We start from the raw sequence: 19,571 nt of genomic DNA on the forward strand, positions 1-19,571 counted from the left end.
ACAGCGGCCGTCCCACGAACCTATGTAATTGAATGTGGCCGTTCACACAGCCGTTGTTTTTCAATGGACCGTGTGAAGGGTCCATGGGAAAATAGGACATGTCCTATCTTTTCACGCTTCACGCATCCCTCCATAGACTCTCATATATGGGGAATGCGAGACATTGCGTCCCGCAGCGCCGAGCACAGATGCACCTCGGCCGTGAAAAACTGTCCAAGGTGCGCGACGCTCGTGTAAATAAGGCCTAAAGGAAATACACACCTTTTATCATCATGTAATTTTTAGGTTCAAAATTCTATGCTGATTTGATTTCTTAATATATCTTTATAGTGGTCGATCTCTATTTTTCTGATACAGATCTTCAAATTACCTGGATAGACATGGATTTAAAAGATACCATGGTGGTTGCCACCACTAGAGGGAGTTTAGGAGATTACTGCATATAATGTTATTATTGAGTTTAGTATATAAGAGTATACAGTAAGCTCCTACACTCCCTCTAGTGGTGGCACCCATCATCTTTAAAATCTATGTCTATGCAGGGTTTTTGGAACACTGTGTTGGAAACCGCTTTAAAGATATATTAGCCCCCATAATGATCGCCCCTACACCTTTTCACGGCGGTAATTAAGGGTACTTATGGCAAAGCGCCACCATTAATGGCACGGTGTCATAGGCTCGGCAAGGGTGTCCTATGCCGGCTATAGCAGGTTTCAGGCAGTCTAAACACAATTGGGCTCCTGCACTAACGTCCTAGATCAGATTTATCACCAATTCTGTCAGTTTAACATCTTAGACACCACGATCAATAGTGACCGAGCCATCTAAGTGGTTTCAGATGGAGAAAGCTCCCTCTGTCACCCCATCTGAACCCCTGCAACGCAATCGCGGATGGTTTCCACGGTAACTGGGCACCTAACAAAGTTCAGAGGCAGGGCCCGAAATGAATGCCTGTCCATTTTACACTGACTGCAATACTTCTGTATGCCTGTGTACTATAAAAGCAATCAAACAATCGCATAGTAAAATCCCATAGTGGAACTAAAATAAAAAGTAAAAAAATAGTTCAATGAAGTTAAAAAGCTATGCATTATTGGTATCGCCGCGTCCGGAACAACCTGAACTATAAAACTATTATGTTATTTAACCCGCACTGTAATGTCGTAAAAAAATAAATAAAAACAGTGCCAGAATTGCTCTTTTCTGTTCATCCTGCCTTACAAAAAATGCAATAAAAAGCGATGAAAATGTCATATGTACCCCAAAATGGTACCAATAAAAACTACAAGTCATCCCACAAAAAATGAGCCCTCATACAGCTACGTCAGCAGAAAAAGAAAAGTTATGGCTCTTAGAATATGGCGACACAAAAGCAAATACTTTAAAAAAAATAAAAAATTATTTTTTTATTGTGCAAAATTAGTAAAACATAAAAAAATATATACTATTGTTATCGCCGTAATCGTAACGACCCACTAAATAAATGAATTATGTCATTTATACCACACGGTAAACTGTGTCAATTTAGGATTAAAAAAAGATTGGCAGAATTTTCTTTTTCTTTTTCCATTACACACCCAGAAAAGTTAACCCTCTCCCGTCGCTATTTACATCGGGAGGGGGTTATTTATAACTAGCGCACGCTCAGAAGCATGGCGGGCGCCATAGCTGCCAGGTCTCTGTTGTGTTACACAGCAGTGACCCAGCGATAACGCTTGTGATCAGAGGCATCTCTGATCACAAGCGTTTAACCCCTTAGATGCCGTGATCAAATGTGACCTCCGGCATCTGAGGAGCTTTTACTTTCACTTTCAATTTAGGGCCGGTCACTGACTCCCGTGCGGCGAGATCGCGGGAGCCGGTGTGTTCCTATGGCAGCTGGGAGCCTTCTGAAGCTCCCAGGCCTGTTATAGGAATATTGCTATTGAGCTCTGCCTGTTTCAGTCTCACAATAGCAATGCACTGATTTTGCCATAGATTGCAATACTGTGATATTGCAGTCTGTGGCATAAGCGATCTAATGATCGCAGGTTCAAGCCCCCGACGAGGGCTAAAAAAAAAGTAATAAAATTATGTATAGATGGGAAAGCTCTATGTTCTGGCTCATGAAGGAGGATCCCTCTACGTTATGGGCACTGACATCAAGCTCATCGACTGTTTCCAATAGCAACCAGCAGAATTAAAAATACTACTTTGGTCTTCTGTATAACACAAACTGTACAATTTGTTATTTCTACACATTGTCACAATAAAGCTATCTTAAATTGTGGCTGTATTGAAAGCATAGTTAACACAGTCCTAATTTGGGTTTTTCAGAAGCAGTTCAGAGAGAAGGAAGGAGAAGTCTCGAGATGCAGCCAGGTGTCGAAGAAGTAAGGAGACTGAAGTTTTCTATGAGTTGGCTCATCAGCTTCCTTTGCCGCAGAACATCAGCTCACATTTGGACAAGGCGTCCATCATGCGTCTAACCATCAGTTTTCTCCGCACACAAAAACTTTTATCTTCAGGTATGAACATTACGATGCAGGCTATTCATTTTTAAAAAAAAATTGTGTTTCAATGTTCATGTTATTTAATGTTATTTGCATCTCTGACCAAAACTAGCTTCTATGGGAACCAAGGAATGTTTTGTTTTCATTGTTATACAAATCTAGATGGCGCTGTTGCACAAATAGAGGTTTTCTTTTCTTCCTATGAGGAATGCAAATTGTCAGAAACCAAAGCTTTGATATTTTCTGAATTGAGAATTCACATTGTGGAGATTATGTCACCATTAGCGATTAAAATAGAAAATCGCTAATTTCTTGGCCATTTATGACCTTCAATCAGAACCGGGGCATTTCTTGAACAGGCTTCACCCAAATATGAACATAAGGAGATGCTACCCAGGAGAATTTGGAGGCCAAGTGGTCAGCAGCATCATTCTCAAATGTTGATTCCCACTTTCAATATAGATGATACGGGTAGGTCGTGGCCCCTGACTGACCTACTGAAAAAGGGTCGAATGTCTCGCATAAAATACAGTCAACAAATCAGTTTGTTTAAGGGTGAAACAACTCCTATAAAATAAAGTAGTCCTCATTTTACATATAAGATTAAAGCCTGTAAATCAGAAATTTTAGATTTTTACATTTTCCACAGTACTTGAAGTCATGAGTGACCATCTGGTCTCTCCACCCACTTCACAAAGAAGAAACAGTCCTGTACTGTAGGCCACCTGCTAACTAAACACTAACTCAATTACCACCTGATTGTAGCTGATGTACCTTTCCTAGTACACGTACTGCAGGGTAACGACCGTCTCCTCTGCCAGCTATTGCCTACTTTATTTACAGCCTCATTATGTTCTTGTTTGGGTGTTGCCATCTCCTTTTATGCTTCTTTTTTCTATGAGACATGTCCGGAAGTCCTTGTGTTTCATTGAGGTCGTCATGGATGGGACAGAATGAGTTGTTTGCAGTAAATTCTAGCAGTATATCTTTACTTATAGAATGTTTATCTATGACCAGGGCAACATCTGTAGAGTGTTTGCCTGTTTATCTTTGGTGTCGATTCCCTCTATGCACTTTGGTTTTGATGCTGATAATTAATTGCTGTTCATTGACTTTTCTGACATTGTTAGACATTGGTTTGTATGATTCATAGTTTGTACTATGTTGGTTCTGTATGTAAATCAGCTTTGAGTCCTGCCGAAGCTGGCCATACACATAAAATAAATGTGTATGGCCAAAAACTTGCCCGGTCTCCTTGATGTCCCCCTATACAGTTCATGTCTGTAGGGGATATTCACAACTGTGCTCATGTTGTTCTTTTAATATACAGCACTATGGATGATCATAGCCTTGGAGGTACTTTGATGTAATTTAGTTGAGTAGGGGGTACTTAAATGTTGAGAAACACTACTTTACAAAATTCAGAAAAGTCTGGAGGATACTTCTAGAATCTCCAAAGACCTAGTTTTAAGACCGTTTGTGATAGGAAGAAGGTTAAAGATGTGACTAACCTCTTTCCAGTCAAATCTGGAAAATAAGGGTAAGGGTAGGATCCAATAAAGAGAGTAGACCACCATCAATCTTGGGCTCAGAGGATGCTAAGTGAATTACAGTGAACTTGGAAAACTACAAAAACGTATGGTTAAGTATTTACATCCCAAGTTGAGGTTGCATGAGTCTGAAAGGCAGGACTGTCTGATCTTTACTCATGTAGAGAGGTGGGACAAGCTGGGGTGGGTGTCAAAATGTGACCCCCCCATCCCTAAAGTTCGGCATGATAACTGTTGGATGGACACATTAATTTAAATAGTTCTTATCTCCCCTACCCCACCAATCCTTAGGATTCTTATCTATAATGCATAATCACCCTATCCCCTCAACACATATGCAAGATATAATTCAGGACTGGCTGGCAACCCCACCAAATATTTGTAATAGGGCCCGCTGGCACTCTCAGTTCTCCTCCTGGCCCCATCCTTCATCTATTTACCTCTGTTTTTGAAATCCTAAGAATTGTGCCCATCCCATCACTGACGCCCTAGGCGACTGCCTACTTTGTCCTCCCACATCCTGTCCCTGCTCATGTCGATACATAATATATATGTGTGTGTGTGTGTGTGTGTGTGTGTGTGTGTGTGTGTATATGTATATATTTATATATATGTATATATAGTTTCTTTATTTGAGGTATGTTGTTTTATTTGGATTTTTTATACCAATATGTCCCGAACACATAATTAGAAACAAGAATCATCCAGAATCTGCTGACATGAAACTGGTTAGTCACTTTACCAGTGAACCCTGTAAAATTAATGTTTTCTCAAAGTATTATCATGATATGTTCTTTGTGGTTCATCATCTGTCCCAGACTTTTCCAAGTCGCGGCTTTGCAGAAGATTAATTGGGTTTGTTTAGTAAATATAATGGATTCAAATTATAAGCTCGCTATTTAGATCAGAGATAGCCAGTAGCTATTTATCTCTGATGATTCCCAGAGACTTGCTGTCAGATAAGACCAAAGTATGGTTCAAATCAAAGACAACTAAACATTTGGGTATTAGACAGAGAGCTGAAAAGCCATTTCCCAAGTCCGAACAGTCTGCACACATGTGATGCCAAGTGATGGGGCAGATTACTGCAAATTCAGGGGTTATCACAGGATTTTATGGATGGGCAGTAGTAATGGTTTTGACAAAGAGCATTTTTTCTCAATGGGATTTAGTCCTGGAGGGAAATGGTCTCTCAATTCGTTTTGCTGAGTGGGAGCGGAACACGAATGCATGTCTTCAGTGCTGTCATATATTTGGTTAAGGCTGGTTACATAGAAAGAATTAGGAACATTTGTTTCCATTAAATAGTTACTGAAGAAGGAAGGAAACTGTCTCTTTAGTGCCACCTATAGATAGCTATCATGCCCACATGTTATAGATGGCCTAGTGGCAGCCATGTTGTACAAGATCTGTACTGTAAATTCACATAAGAAATGTAATATAATAATAATAATAATAATAATAATAATAATAATAATAATAATAATAATATCTAAAATTCATACAATTCCAGAAAAACATAACTTAGAAATTTGAAAATAGAGCAGGGCACATGAGGGCATTTGCAGTGCCCATTCGCTTCCTACAAGCCCATGAACAGGCTATGGATTGCCACAAATGGTGGTTTGTGGCTTACTAAGGAGAAGTCATGGTAACCACAGACAATTCAGAATTTTCCACTCTGCATTGATCTATTCCATCCACTGATAACAATACACAGTCGATTCTTTTAATCTGGCATTGATAGGACCTGATTATCACATGTTCTGGATTATTGGACTGTCATAGAAGAGTAGAAAGGCTCAATTAAGACCTCCTAGAATAAAGCTCTAATACAATATATGCCAACATCATGTCATTTGTATCATTCAGCTCTGTTCTGGAAGAACGGATTATCCAAATTTCGGGATTTTCAAATGCCAGATTAAAAGAATTTTACTGTATTAGAGAAATACTGTTTATTCATTTTCCGAGTATATTTGGAAAGTACTTTCACACTGGGCATACTCTTCAACATATTTTTTATTTAGTGTGTCTGTCTCGCGATTTTGAATATTTAAAGGGTAACTCTGGTGCAAACCATAGTTTCCCATGTGAATTTTTACCTGTAATCATAATGTTTCATTTCACTGCAGTCTCTTGTAGGATTCTGAGTAATGAAATATCCGGCAGAATGTGCCCAGGCCGCTGCATAACAACAATTCAGAAATGCATTGGACGACAACAATATTTTTTTGTTTTTAACCCTATGTATCTTTCTGTTACGATTGAATCTCTTCCAGGCTGCATCCTGTTTGCAGTAGATGATGTAAGGTTATTGCCAATAAATAATATTTTCTCCTCCCTGCAGTGGCCTGGATTTTATACACTGCATGTGACATACATGCTGCTGCATATAGCACAGCCTGCAGCCTCTCCTGTGCCTTAGATCTGTATATGTGTCTCTCTAATAGCCTGTTTACAATTTGGAGCGATATATTCTTTCTTTAAAAAAAAAAAAAAGTGGCATGAAGGAAAATGGAAGAACACTTATAATGTGGACCAGTGTATGTGGTGGTGGGAATGTTTGCCTCTGCTGGAGTTTTTCCTTAATATCTGGTGCATATACTGGGAATAGATTACAGCTGTTGCTTTATTAATGCGAGATGGAGAAATGACATGTAAAGTATAGTCGAGTAGTAGTTAACTGCCCCGCACTTGGCTGATTGAAGACATTGAAATAATGTTCCATAAAAATTCGGTCAGACAGTTCTACTTACAAAAAAAAAAATTCTGCCAATTTCTGTTTGCATACTTACACAATATAATCAGAATTATTTCTGTCGGTACTTCAAATTCTTTGATAAATATATGATATGAAGAACCTCTCGGCATATTGACTATACTAAGAAAGGAACAAAAGATCCTGAGGAATTCAGCACAAAACCATGAGTAATTTGGTTTTTGGACCAGATGAATTAATGGCTGTTGGCTAAGTGGTTGAATTTTACGGCATGTAACCCATTGCCAGCTGTATCCACCAATCCGTCATCACTACCCATTGAGCTTGTTACCTTTTTGTTATATTAAACAGCATTTACCCCTAACATTTTTGCATAGAAATTGCAACATATGCTATATGAACAAAAGTATTGGGACACACCTCTTAATCATTGAATTTAGGCGCTTCATTCAGTCCCATTACCACAGGTGTATAAAATCCATCACCTCGGCATGCAGTCGCCTTAACAAACATTTGTGAAAGAAAGAGGGGTTTTAAATAGCTCACTGAATTTCAGCGCGGTCCTGTAATAGAACGTCACCATTGCAACAAGTCAGTCTGTGAAATTTCTTCCCTTCTAGATATTCCACCATTAACTGATAGTTGTATTATTGTATTGTGAAAGTGATCATTCAAAGTTACAAAGTGGGGTCACCGAGTCCTGAGGCGCACGGTGCATGAAAGTCAGTTTGGGGTTCGGGCCTTTTCTGTTCCAGCAGGACTGTGCCCCAGTGCACAAGGCAAGGTCCATAAAGGCATGGTTTAGTGAGTTTGATGTGGAAGAACTTGACTGGCCCGCATACTGACCTCAACCCCATACAACACTCTTGGAATGAACTTGAATGGAGATTGCGAACCCGGCCCTCTCGTCCAACATCAGTGTCTGACCTATTCTGGATGAATGGGCAAAAATTCCCACAGACACACTACAAAATCTTGTAGAAAGCTTTTCCAGAAGAGTGGAGGATGTTTTAGCTACAAAGCGGGGGACCAACTCCATATTAATGCCAATGGATTTAGAATGGGATGTCCATATGGTGTAAGTGATTTGTATTATTTTCAGACAGTATGTTGAAATCATGGGAAACACAATAAAAAAAATCCTCCCCCACAAGGGATAAATTAGAAGATTTTTCTTGGTTTGTCTTCTACTGTCCAGTATTGTATTGACTCGTTTCTTATTACATCTGGTTCTGAATAAGCTGGATGATAACTAATGTGACCACCTACTAACAATGCCTTAAGGGGGTTGTCTGGTTTAGTAAACTCATTTTGAAAAAAGGCTATAGTAGAATTGAAAGTTAATGGGGGGGGGGGGGGCTGTTAAGGACTCTCATGAATTAGCTAAAGCAGAGGGCAGCTACAAAGAGCATCTCATGTTCTGCAAGACCTGGTACTTGCATTACACAGGCAGTCAATTGATTTGAATGAGAGCTGTGTAATGCTTTATTTCTACTGTGGTGGCGCTGTAGGGAAAGTAAACACGTTTCACATTGCTCCTTCACAGATCACAACTGATTGCCAGGGGTTCCAACAACGGGACACCCTGTGATCAACTTACCGTCAGGGAATCTTCTAAGAAAAAAGCTATTGTCCAAAGCAGACACCTCCTTTTAATAACTTTTTCTGATGATTTGTTTTTTAATATTAGTGAAGAAGTTTTTTTCATTGTGTTTCACATCATTTCAACATCTTTTCTGAAAATAAAAAAAAAGCACTTCTGTTGTACCTTTTGCGCAAGACGTGGAGAAGTTCTCATCTGAGAAGTTACATAAACAGTGAGTATGTTGTTTCAGTTGAGGCAACGCAGGGCTTATGTTCCTCGTTGTCTGGTCCGGTAAGGCCTTAAATGCTGTTTACAAAGATTTCCTCTACTAAATTTTACCATCATCACAAGATTGTTTAAGGTAGAATGAAGAAATGAGGAATGATGGTTGATGCCAGTGTAGGAAGGTCGCTCTACCAGGCAACTGATATACTATTCGTGAGGTTACCAACTGTATCAAAAGGATCATGTGTAACTGGCAATGTAGGTGTCAATTAAACCGGCTATGATCAAGATGGCCAGGACCCTTTAAGACCACATCAAACAACTATTTCTCAGTTAAAGTAGAACTCTTTCAGTTTTTCCTATGTTAATGTAAGTAAAAGAGATCTAGTGCACAGATGTAACAAATAGTTATAGGCCTCCACTTGAAAACGCTGAATGGGGCCCACCCCATCAGGACATGGAAGGATTATGATTATTTTGGTCTCCAGTATGTCCCCTGAGTATTTCCCTCCTTTTCTTGGTTTTCCAGTGATCTGCACTTATTTTCCAATTTTCATGTTTCCCTTGATCCACAGTTATCACTAACTGGACCTCACCTCCAAATAGGGATAAGCCTCATTAGTTGCTGGGCCCCATAGAAGCTGCCATGCCAGGTACCCTCATAGGTACGCCCATGGTCTTGGAGATTCCTCTGGCCTAACCCTGTATTAACTCTCTACAACAGAGCATAACCTATCACTATTAAAGGTGGGCGCCATTAGCTTTGAGTTTGCACCACCGAACTTAGTTGTCGAATTTATGGAAAGACAGATGCTCAGAATGTAGCTGATCTCCCTAGATTATTAACCGGGGAATATTATTTGTGCACTGTATCATTGTATTTGGGCACTCTAAGGGAGTAGATCAATAGAATGTACTGCACCAGGGCACTAACAAACCTAAGGCAGGTCCAGCAGAGAACCAGGCAGACCATGACAATGCAGTCCTAGGTGTCCTGCTCCATTGGAAGCAGTCCAGTAAAATACTTAGATCTCTGCATTCCGTTTAGATGTTTTTTGGGTGTTGGTGTTAGATCCACTATATCCAGAGCACGAACAAAGGCCCACATTTTTTTCATCAGTTTATGCCAGTTTTTGCACAAAGGTTTGCCAGTTTTCTCAACTTTCACCAGTTTTTAAGAGTGCATAGAAAAGTGGGTTTGTTTACTGTAAGTGGGCATGGCCTACAACTTTTAAGACTGTTCAAAGCAGGCTTAGATTTAATTTTCTGCCTTATTTTTTACGACAGTCCAAAATGTGCCAAATTTAGTAAAAGGTGTGTAGTTTTTCATTAGTTTGGCACAATTCACACCAGCAATCCTTTTTTTTTTTTTTTAGACTGGTGTATGAAAGACTAGTCTTAATAAATGTGACATTTTTCCTATAGTTTCCTTTATTGGGTCAATTGTCAGAGTCTATCCTGTTTCACTTGTGTTCATCCATATTTTGGCACCCGTGAATGGAGGTGGGTAAGGTTAACGACTAATACAGGAATATAAAGCATAAGGATGTCACTGAGAGACTATACAGAGACTATACACATTGCTGTAGAAGTGGAAGTTCATAACGCATCATATCAACCTTTACTTTACAACGGTCTATAAAATATGGTGTTATAACATGAGGAAATCATTCATATTGTGGGAAATATTGATCTTTGCACCACTTGTATTTTTCTCTGGTAAGATAATGCCACTATCATAGTGTTTACCAACTGAGAAACATTTTGCAGCATACATGAGAAGTATTCCATTACCACGTAGTACGACATTGGTACGATATATATATATATATATATATATATATATATATATATATATATATATACACTACCGTTCAAAAGTTTAGGATCACTTAGAAATTTCCTTATTTTTGCAAGAAAAGCACAGTTTTTTTTCAATGAAGAGAACATTAAATTAATCAGAAATACACTCTATATATTGTTAATGTGCTAAATGACTATTCTAGCTGCAAACGTCTGGTTTTTAATGCAATATCTACATAGGTGTATAGAGGCCCATTTCCAGCAACCATCACTCCAGTGTTCCAATGGTACATTGTGTTTTCTAACTGTGTTAGAAGGCTAATGGATGATTAGAAAACACTTGAAAACTCTTGTGCAATTATGTTAGCACTGCTGTAAACCGTTTTGCTGTTTAGAGGAGCTATAAAACTGACCTTCCTTTGAGCTAGTTGAGAATCTGGAGCATTACATTTGTGGGTTCGATTTAAACTCTCAAAATGGCTAGAAAAAGAGAGCTTTCATGTGAAACTTGACAGTCTATTCTTGTTCTTAGAAATGAAGGCTATTCCATGCGAGAAATTGCCAAGAAACTGAAGATTTCCTACAACGGTGTGTACTACTCCCTTCAGAGGACAGCACAAACAGGCTCTAACCAGAGTAGAAAGAGAAGTGGGAGGCCCCGCTGCACAACTGAGCAACAAGACAAGTACATTAGAGTCTCTAGTTTGAGAAATAGACGCCTCACAGGTCCTCAACTGGCAGCTTCATGAAATAGTACCCGCAAAATGCCAGTGTCAACATCTACAGTGAAGAGGCGACTCCGGGATGCTGGCCTTCAGGGCAGAGTGGAAAAGAAAAAGCCATATCTGAGACTGGCTAATAAAAGGAAAAGATTAATATGGGCAAAAGCACACAGACATTGGACAGAGGAAGATTGGAAAAAAGTGTTCTGGACAGACGAATCGAAGTTTGAGGTGTTTGGATCACACAGAAGAACATTTGTGAGATGCAGAACAACTAAAAAGATGCTGGAAGAGTGCCTGACGCCGTCTGTCAAGCATGGTGGAGGTAATGTGATGGTCTGGGGTTGCTTTGGTGCTAGTAAAGGGTGAGATTTGTACAAGGTAAAAGGGATTTTGAATAAGGAAGGCTATCACTCCATGCCATACCCTGTGGACAGCGCTTGATTGGAGCCAATTTCATCCCACAACAGGACAATGACCCAAACCACACCTCCAAATTATGCAAGAACTATTTAGGGAAGAAGCAGGCAGCTGGTATTCTATCTGTAATGGAGTGGCCAGCGCAGTCACCAGATATCAACCCCATAGAGCAGTTGTGGGAGCAGCTTGACCGTATGGTATGCAAGAAGTTCCCATCAAGCCAATCCAACTTGTGGGAGGGCCTTCTGGAAGCATGGGGTGAAATTTCTCCCGATTACCTCAGCAAATTAACAGCTAGAATGCCAAAGGTCTGCAATGCTGTAATTGCTGCAAATGGAGCATTCTTTGACGAAAGCAAAGTTTGGAGGAGAAAATTATTATTTCAAATAAAAATCATTATTTCTAACCTTGTCAATGTCTTGACTATATTTTCTAGTCATTTTGCAACTCATTTGATAAATATAAGTGTGAGTTTTCATGGAAAACACAAAATTGTCTGGGTGACCCCAAACTTTAGAACGGTAGTGTATATATACTGTGTGTGTATATATATATATATATATATATATATATATTACTATATTGTCATTTAGGTTGTTAACCATAGTTGTTATGTATACGGCCAGCTTAAAGTGAATATCACCCTTTTAACCCCATAGAATTTTTAGGTTTAACATTTTGCGATGATTAATTTGAATTTCTTTATAGGGATAAAAGCTCCATGTTTTCTGATAGGGATCTTTGCATAGATATAGCGTTAAATAATAAAATTCTGCCTACAGCCACCACCAGATGGATCGTAGTTTGCATACTGCTTTATTATTATTATGCAGCACCCGTCCATACTTTGCTACATAAGCCTGTCTCGCTTATCTGATAACCTGTCCTATTTACTAAACAAGGGAATGTATAAGAATGGATAAAATACTGAGCCCGCTGATCACTATATAGGACTCACAAATGCAGAAACATATCTGTTGTGTAACTTCATAACTCACAAGCGAAAATATAGTCTTAGGCCAAGTTCAGACGTTAATGGCGCAGTAAAGCAAGCTGCAAAGGAAATTCTTACACGGTGTCTAAGGTAAACTGCTAGCATGGATCTTTTTTTTGCCAAAATGCAGTAAAAGGCCAATCTGAGTAATAATAATTATATGTTGTAGGCTCCCATGCTCCCTCTAGTGGTGACTGAATGCAGCAAGAATTTTATCCCAGGCTTCGAATTTGGAGATCTGTAATAGGCTACATTTACACGAGCGTGACAGATGTATGCGCGTAAAAAACTTGCAAAAATCTGTCCGTGTGCGTTGCGTTATGCATCAGGGTGCTATGCAAGTGGCATGCATTTTTCACGCACTCCCAAGCACTTGTTTTGTTTTTTTTAATGTAATTGATGCGTAAAACACGGACAGCACCGATGTGCGTCTGTGTGCTGTCCGTGGTTTTCATGCACCCATTGACTTATAGGACATGCAGTGAGTTTCTCACAACAGACTCTCGCTGCGTGAAAAACAACGCATGTGTGAATAGCCCCATTGGAATCAATGTGTCAGTGTGCTGTTCATTGTTTCAACGCACAGCACACGGATGAGATTCATGTTCGTGTGGATGGGCCCTGACAATTATGAAGATATTTTCAGACATTAATCAGCACCGAACTTTGGATCTATTTAGATTGTGAGTGTTTACACAACATTTTCAACAGGATTACGATTGCTTTATAAGTTTGATCAATGGGGGGTCATTCATTCCTATGCTAACGACCTACGATGACGGTGGTCAATTAAAAGGAGTCACTGCAGGTCATTTAGATGTAAAAATAATTTCTAAATATGATGCACATATGTTAGACGGGATGGCTCCATTATTTATGTAAGTCAGGCAGTTACTAGAACATGGTGAACTACTAAACCCGTAAGAACTCAGGAGAAGAGTCAGGGGTGATGCAATAAATGTTCTGTTCCTCATTCTACACTGGCGCTGAAATTTACTAGAGAAACAGGATTTATGCAAACATTACATTTTCATATCTAGATCATCATCCGCCAACAATCTTGACAGCCTGTGTGTTGGATCTTAACCTGTTTGATCCTTTGTTTCCCTAAGAGATAAGTGGAGCCTGAGTTATCTGGCAGCTGCTTATACCTCTCTGCCTATTGAAATAACATGGTGGTTCAACCAAGCTGAATGTGAATGTTTATGAAAGGGTCAGGGAAGATGGGGGTCAGCAAATACTCTTATGTGTATGGTTAGCTTAACCCTGTACAGCGTTGTCTGGATGGAAACCAGTGTTGCCATATATATCCAGAATGAGCGCATACTGACCATAAAGTTGAATATAGATATGCATATAATCACAACTCGCCATCATGGATACTGACCAGTTATACAGTATAATGCGTGGTCCCCGTTCAGGACAGTGGGACCATCCTCCGTTGATGTGCTTTATTAGAGACTGGACGGATCTTTCTGCGTAACTCATGTAAAGTGGATAATAGAGAGAATTAGTTATTGCTGTGGGAAAGTAAGTTAGGATCATTCATGAATAATTTTGCACAGTAAGACACATGACAAATGTCATATGAGAAGAGATTGTCACTATCACAACATCTAAAAATGTAGGTCATTGGAAGTTACAAGTACTGCTCATGGCACTATATGGCCCTGTTGGTGCTCTCTTTTGTGTTCATTATTATATAGAGACTGCATGGGTCACTGTATGGAATTTTTTTTGCATCGTATTTCTCTTTTTAATTCATAAAAGGGAGGGATTCAATTCTTATATTGCTTAGGAGCCAAGAGCGTGGCTATAGAGCAAGCAGAGGTAGCAGTCACACCCAGGTCCTATTGCCTAAGAGGGTCCAAAAGGCACCAGTATTATAAATGGTACATTGCAGGTGGATGGCCCTTTTACCGATTTTGCATTGGGGCCCAGGAACTTGAAGTTACCCCTCACCGGGAGCCTAACCTTCTTATATTATATGTTATATTAGTGCTTCTTGTAAAAATGTTGCCTGTGTTATATGTTCATGACCCCGCTAGTCATTACCCCAGAACCAAAGAGAGAGTTCAGGTGTGGGAATGCCCCTACCCGATAGATTTGTTTGAAGGAAGAAGAAATCTGGGAAAGCTGAGTGACCTCCTCTGTGGAAGCTGTAATGTAGGACATATTGTTTTTTTAGATACAGATAAGTAAGAAATGTTGAATTTCATATATCCACTGGTAATTATTATTATTATTTTTTTTTTGTTGAGGGAAATGTATGTTGAAATTCTCATTTTTGATCTGACATCAGTGTCCCTTTAAAGAAAATAAGAGACATGTATAGAGACTTGGCAGTACAACGCTCATCTTGACACTGGAGATTAATGAAAGCTTGTTGGCTGGGTGTATTTATAGCTCGAGAGGCATTTAAAGAGGCTCTGTCACCAGATTTTGCAACCCCTATCTGCTATTGCAGCAGATAGGCGCTGCAATGTAGATTACAGTAACGTTTTTATTTTAAAAAAGCGAGCATTTTTGGCCAAGTTATGACCATTTTTGTAGTTATGCAAATGAGGCTTGCAAAAGTCCAAGTGGGTGTGTTTAAAAGTACAAGTCCAAGTGGGTGTGTATTATGTGCGTACATCGGGGCGTTTTTAATACTTTCACTAGCTGGGCGCTCTGATGAGAAGTAACATCCTCATCTCTTCAGAACGCCCAGCTTGTGACAGTGCAGATCTGTGACGTCACTCACAGGTCCTGCATCGTGATGGCCACATCGGCACCAGAGGCTACAGTTGATTCTGCAGCAGCATCAGCGTTTGCAGGTAAGTCGATCTTACCTGCAAACGCTGATGCTGCTGCAGAATCAACTGTAGCCTCTGGTGCCGATGTACCCGACACGATGCAGGACCTGTGAGTGACGTCACAGATCTGCACTGTCACAAGCTGGGCGTTCTGAAGAGAAGAGGATGTTACTTCTCATCAGAGCGCCCAGCTAGTGAAAGTATTAAAAACGCCCCGATGTACGCACATAATACACACCCACTTGGACTTGTACTTTTAAACACACCCACTTGGACTTTTGCAAGCCTCATTTGCATAATTACAAAAATGGTCATAACTTGGCCAAAAATGCTCGTTTTTTAAAAATAAAAACGTTACTGTAATCTACATTGCAGCGCCTATCTGCTGCAATAGCAGATAGGGGTTGCAAAATCTGGTGACAGAGCCTCTTTAAGTCTAATGTCGCATAGAAGAGAACCTGCAATTACTATCATGGGGTTGTGCTGCTCTAATCCAGCGTGTTTATAAAACAATCTAATTATTAATCTGTTCAGATTACGGCTCTGTTCACATGTTCCGGATTTGCTATAGGCAGATCTGATGTGGGTTTGTAAAAGAATCTATGGCAGAAATTTGAGGCTGAAACTCAGATTTCTGCCACGGATGTGCCAGCGGATCTGCACATGGATTAGCCCCATTCCGCGTGGAATCAGTGCAAAAAATGAGCACATAAAATCTGCAGAGCGGTCATTATTCCGCACTGATTTTTCCCGCTCATACCCCATTCACTTGCATTAGATGCGGAACGTCATCATGTTCAATGTGTGACTATGGCCTAAGGTTGGCTTCACACATAGCAAAAATATGTTACATGCAGATTTCATGGCAAATGTATAGGATATGCTGCAGATTTGTCTAGAATTCTAAGAAACAAGATTTATTCTAATTCATCCGTGTTCAAACAATTCTTAGATGTCTTTTGACCAGGTGCCAACTTATCTCCTCCTCCGCCCGGCAGGTTGGGATACAATTCCCAGTTTTTGTGTTGTGCCCTCCACAGTTCTTTGGTCAGATAGGATACAGTATAATTGTAATACAATAATCAAACATTTGGTAAGAATTCTGTTTAGCTGCCTCCAGCATTTGGGAGAAGGTGACTGACAACCAGTGTAGCAACTAGGACAGCTCCCAAGGCAGTGTCACCCAGGTTCCTTATGCTCCTGAATAGTCTCCCTAGTTATATAGTAATGATTAATACAGACACCCCATCAATTTAAATGAACACTATGTAATGCCTAATTTCCCCTGTGGTGGCATTGCAGGGAAATGAAACACTCCAGGTTTCCGCACTGATTACAGCTGATCGCTGGGAGTCCCAGCAAGAGAACACTTCTAACAAGTAGAGATTGTCCTTTTAAGCACATAGAGCTAATAATTATAAGATAAGTAAATGTGTCTGATTTGCTTGCCTGTAGATGAAAGGAGTTGTACCAGACTTAACAATTATCACTTATCCACAGGACAGGTAATAATTGTCGATCACTGGGGGCTCCGCCACTGGATATCCTTACCAATTGCTAGAACAGGGGTCTCGAGCCCCCCACGCCGCCTCCACTACACCCGCTGCAGTGAGGAGGAGCTTAAAACTGACTGGCAATCGAGCATGCACCAGCCACTCCATTCAATGTCTTTGGCACAGCAAAGTACAGCGCTCGACTGTTTCCGACAGTGCCATACACTTTGAATGGAGCAGCAGCGCGCAGGCTCAACCGCCGTTACAATCAAAGTTCTCCTCGCTGCGTTCATGCAGTGAGGAGGAACGGTGGGTTTTGGACCCCTGTTCTAGTGATTAGTGGGGGCCCCAGTGATCAGGCACTTATCGCCTATCCTGTGTATACGGGATAATTGCCCTTTCTGGGATACCTTTTTAAGGTGTAAACATGGTAACGTTATATTCAGAGGACATTTTTGGTGTTTTGGAGGCGTCATTATGGTAAATACAAAAATAGCCACACAGTAATTCTTAGCCTGCAAACTGTTCCTGTTTGTAGCGCACACCATAGAACTCAATGTGCCATGGGAAGCAGGATGCAGATCGCTGCATTTGAGGTCATGGTTGTGACCTCAGCGGAGCAGCACTGTCATTTTCTTCTGGAAACAGTAAACGTCCTTGAAGTTTTGTAAGAGCAATTAATAATAATCCCCTGGGAGTAGAAAAGGTCACATTCATAACCGAGACTATAAATCTCCCAGCACAGTATCCAGTTAAAGGGAGTCTGTCACCAGAAATTGGCCTATAAAAGCAGCAGCAGAGTAATATAGTGCAGCCTCACCTGAATAAAACGCTGTTTTCCTTTTTCAGATGAGTGGCTCCGTTGCCGAAATATAAATGTATTTTTTATATGCAAATCAGCTGTTTGGAGCAACGAGGACGTCACTGTTGCTCCAAATAGCTCTACCTTCCCTCCCAAGTCCGTCCTTCCCTCCCAAGTCCGTCCTTCCCTCCCAAGTCCGTCCTTCCCTCCCAAGTCCGTCCTTCCCTCCCAAGTCCGTCCTTCCCTCCCAAGTCCGTCCTTCCCTCCCAAGTCCGTCCTTCCCTCCAAAGTCCGTCCTTCCCTCCCACGTCCGTCCTTCCCTCCTACGTCCGTCCTTCCCTCCTACGTCCGTCCTTCCCTCCTACGTCCGTCCTTCCCTCCCAAGTCCGTCCATCCTTCTCTCCCTTCTCTGATTGACTTGGCCAGGCATTCTCCTGAGCGTGCCTCAGCTTCTGAATTGGCGCATACGCAGTACAGCACTGAAGATTCCAGTAATGGAACCTACTGAACTGGTATCTGAAGAAAGTCAAATTTATAACTGATTGTAGTCAGACCTCTAGTGGGTAACTTTAGTTTTCCTTAAACCGCTGCTGGCAGACTCTAGGTAGACCTGGCACATTATTGCAAAAATTTTGAATTCCAGTAGCTGCCAGCTCTGTAGTGTCAGATTATTTGCTAGAAGGACTATATTAGGATAATGCTATAAAAGCAATTTCCTAATATTTATTGAAATGTGTAATTCCAATGTAGGGCTAGACTTTTACCATGTTAACCAGACCTTAAAGAGGTTTTCCCATCTTAGATTTATGGCATATCCACCTATTAAGCTCCCACTAATGTGGAAAATAGAGCTCCCCTGGCCCCGGTTGCGTGGCCTCCTTTCTTGGATATGCCATAAATTTCTCTAATGGAAAAAACACCTTTAATAACCACTTCCTAACATTGCACTTGAATCTTAATAGTTAATAAATACTAAATTAGGGAATTGCATTATGAGCAATAAATAAAGTTATTATTGAAAACAATTCCAAGTCGGATTATAACCCTGGTCGAAGGTTTGTGAAAGTTGTCACAGTTGAATATTATCCTGTTCATTATTATTGGATGAAATTGTTCATTACTGTTAAATTATTTTCATGTGCTTTACAATTGACTGAACATATGATCTGAAGAGTATAAAGTATGTTATATTTTAAGTAAATCTTTATCAGTCACTTCTATTTTTGTTGCGTTTTTTACAGTATGTGCCGAGGGCGACCTAGACACAGACTCTGAAAACCAGATAGACAACTTGTATCTTAAAGCTTTGGAAGGATTTGTTGCCGTTGTGACTCAAGATGGTGACATGATCTTCTTGTCTGAAAACCTCAACAAGTACATGGGTCTAACACAGGTGAGATGCCAGCAACAGTAGTTACATGAACAAACCCACTTAATACTCTTTCAGCTTAAAGTTTTTACAAGTACTGTTTAATTCTAGCTACAGATCTGATCAAACTTGATCATTTATGGGGCTGTAGTCTGGCCTCCCGGTCTCCGTTCTCAAACTACAAGTCTATGTGATTACAGCCGCATATCCCCCCTCCAACCTTATGTCCCTGTCAATCAGGGATTATTCACACGAATGTTGTATACATCCGTGTGACGGACGTTAAATCAAATCCGCAGTATTTACGCTATGTCTGAACCTGGCCTTAAAGGTTATGCTTCCAAATTTTTCTTCGTTTTAAGTAGCCAACAATACAGTTGTAACATTTTCATTACGATCATCTAAGAACTTGCCCTACAAGTATGTTTCTAGGAGTCATATTGGGCCCCCTGTCTACCGATCCCGCAGCTTAACAAGCATAGAGAATGCTTAACCAGTTGGCGATGGGCCCACCAATCTCATTGGGGCCCAGCATCTAGCCAGGTTTGCCTCTTCTGACATCGGCCAAGCATTTTCCATAGGAAAAAATGTTTATATCA

At 40.4% G+C, this 19,571-nt stretch overlaps 1 protein-coding gene across 2 annotated transcripts in view; it reads left to right on the top strand.

The window, feature by feature from the left end:
- Positions 1–19,571, top strand: part of EPAS1 (endothelial PAS domain protein 1) — a 113,917-nt gene that overhangs the window by 67,896 nt on the left and 26,450 nt on the right. For both annotated transcript variants that reach the window (XM_075863217.1, XM_075863218.1), the window contains exons 2-3: positions 2,317–2,507; positions 18,845–18,996. In XM_075863217.1, the coding sequence (XP_075719332.1) occupies positions 2,317–2,507; positions 18,845–18,996 (343 nt within the window). The remainder of the gene's footprint in view (positions 1–2,316; positions 2,508–18,844; positions 18,997–19,571) is intronic.

The sequence above is a fragment of the Rhinoderma darwinii genome, chromosome 4, assembly GCF_050947455.1.
Source record: "Rhinoderma darwinii isolate aRhiDar2 chromosome 4, aRhiDar2.hap1, whole genome shotgun sequence".
NCBI lineage: Eukaryota > Metazoa > Chordata > Amphibia > Anura > Rhinodermatidae > Rhinoderma > Rhinoderma darwinii.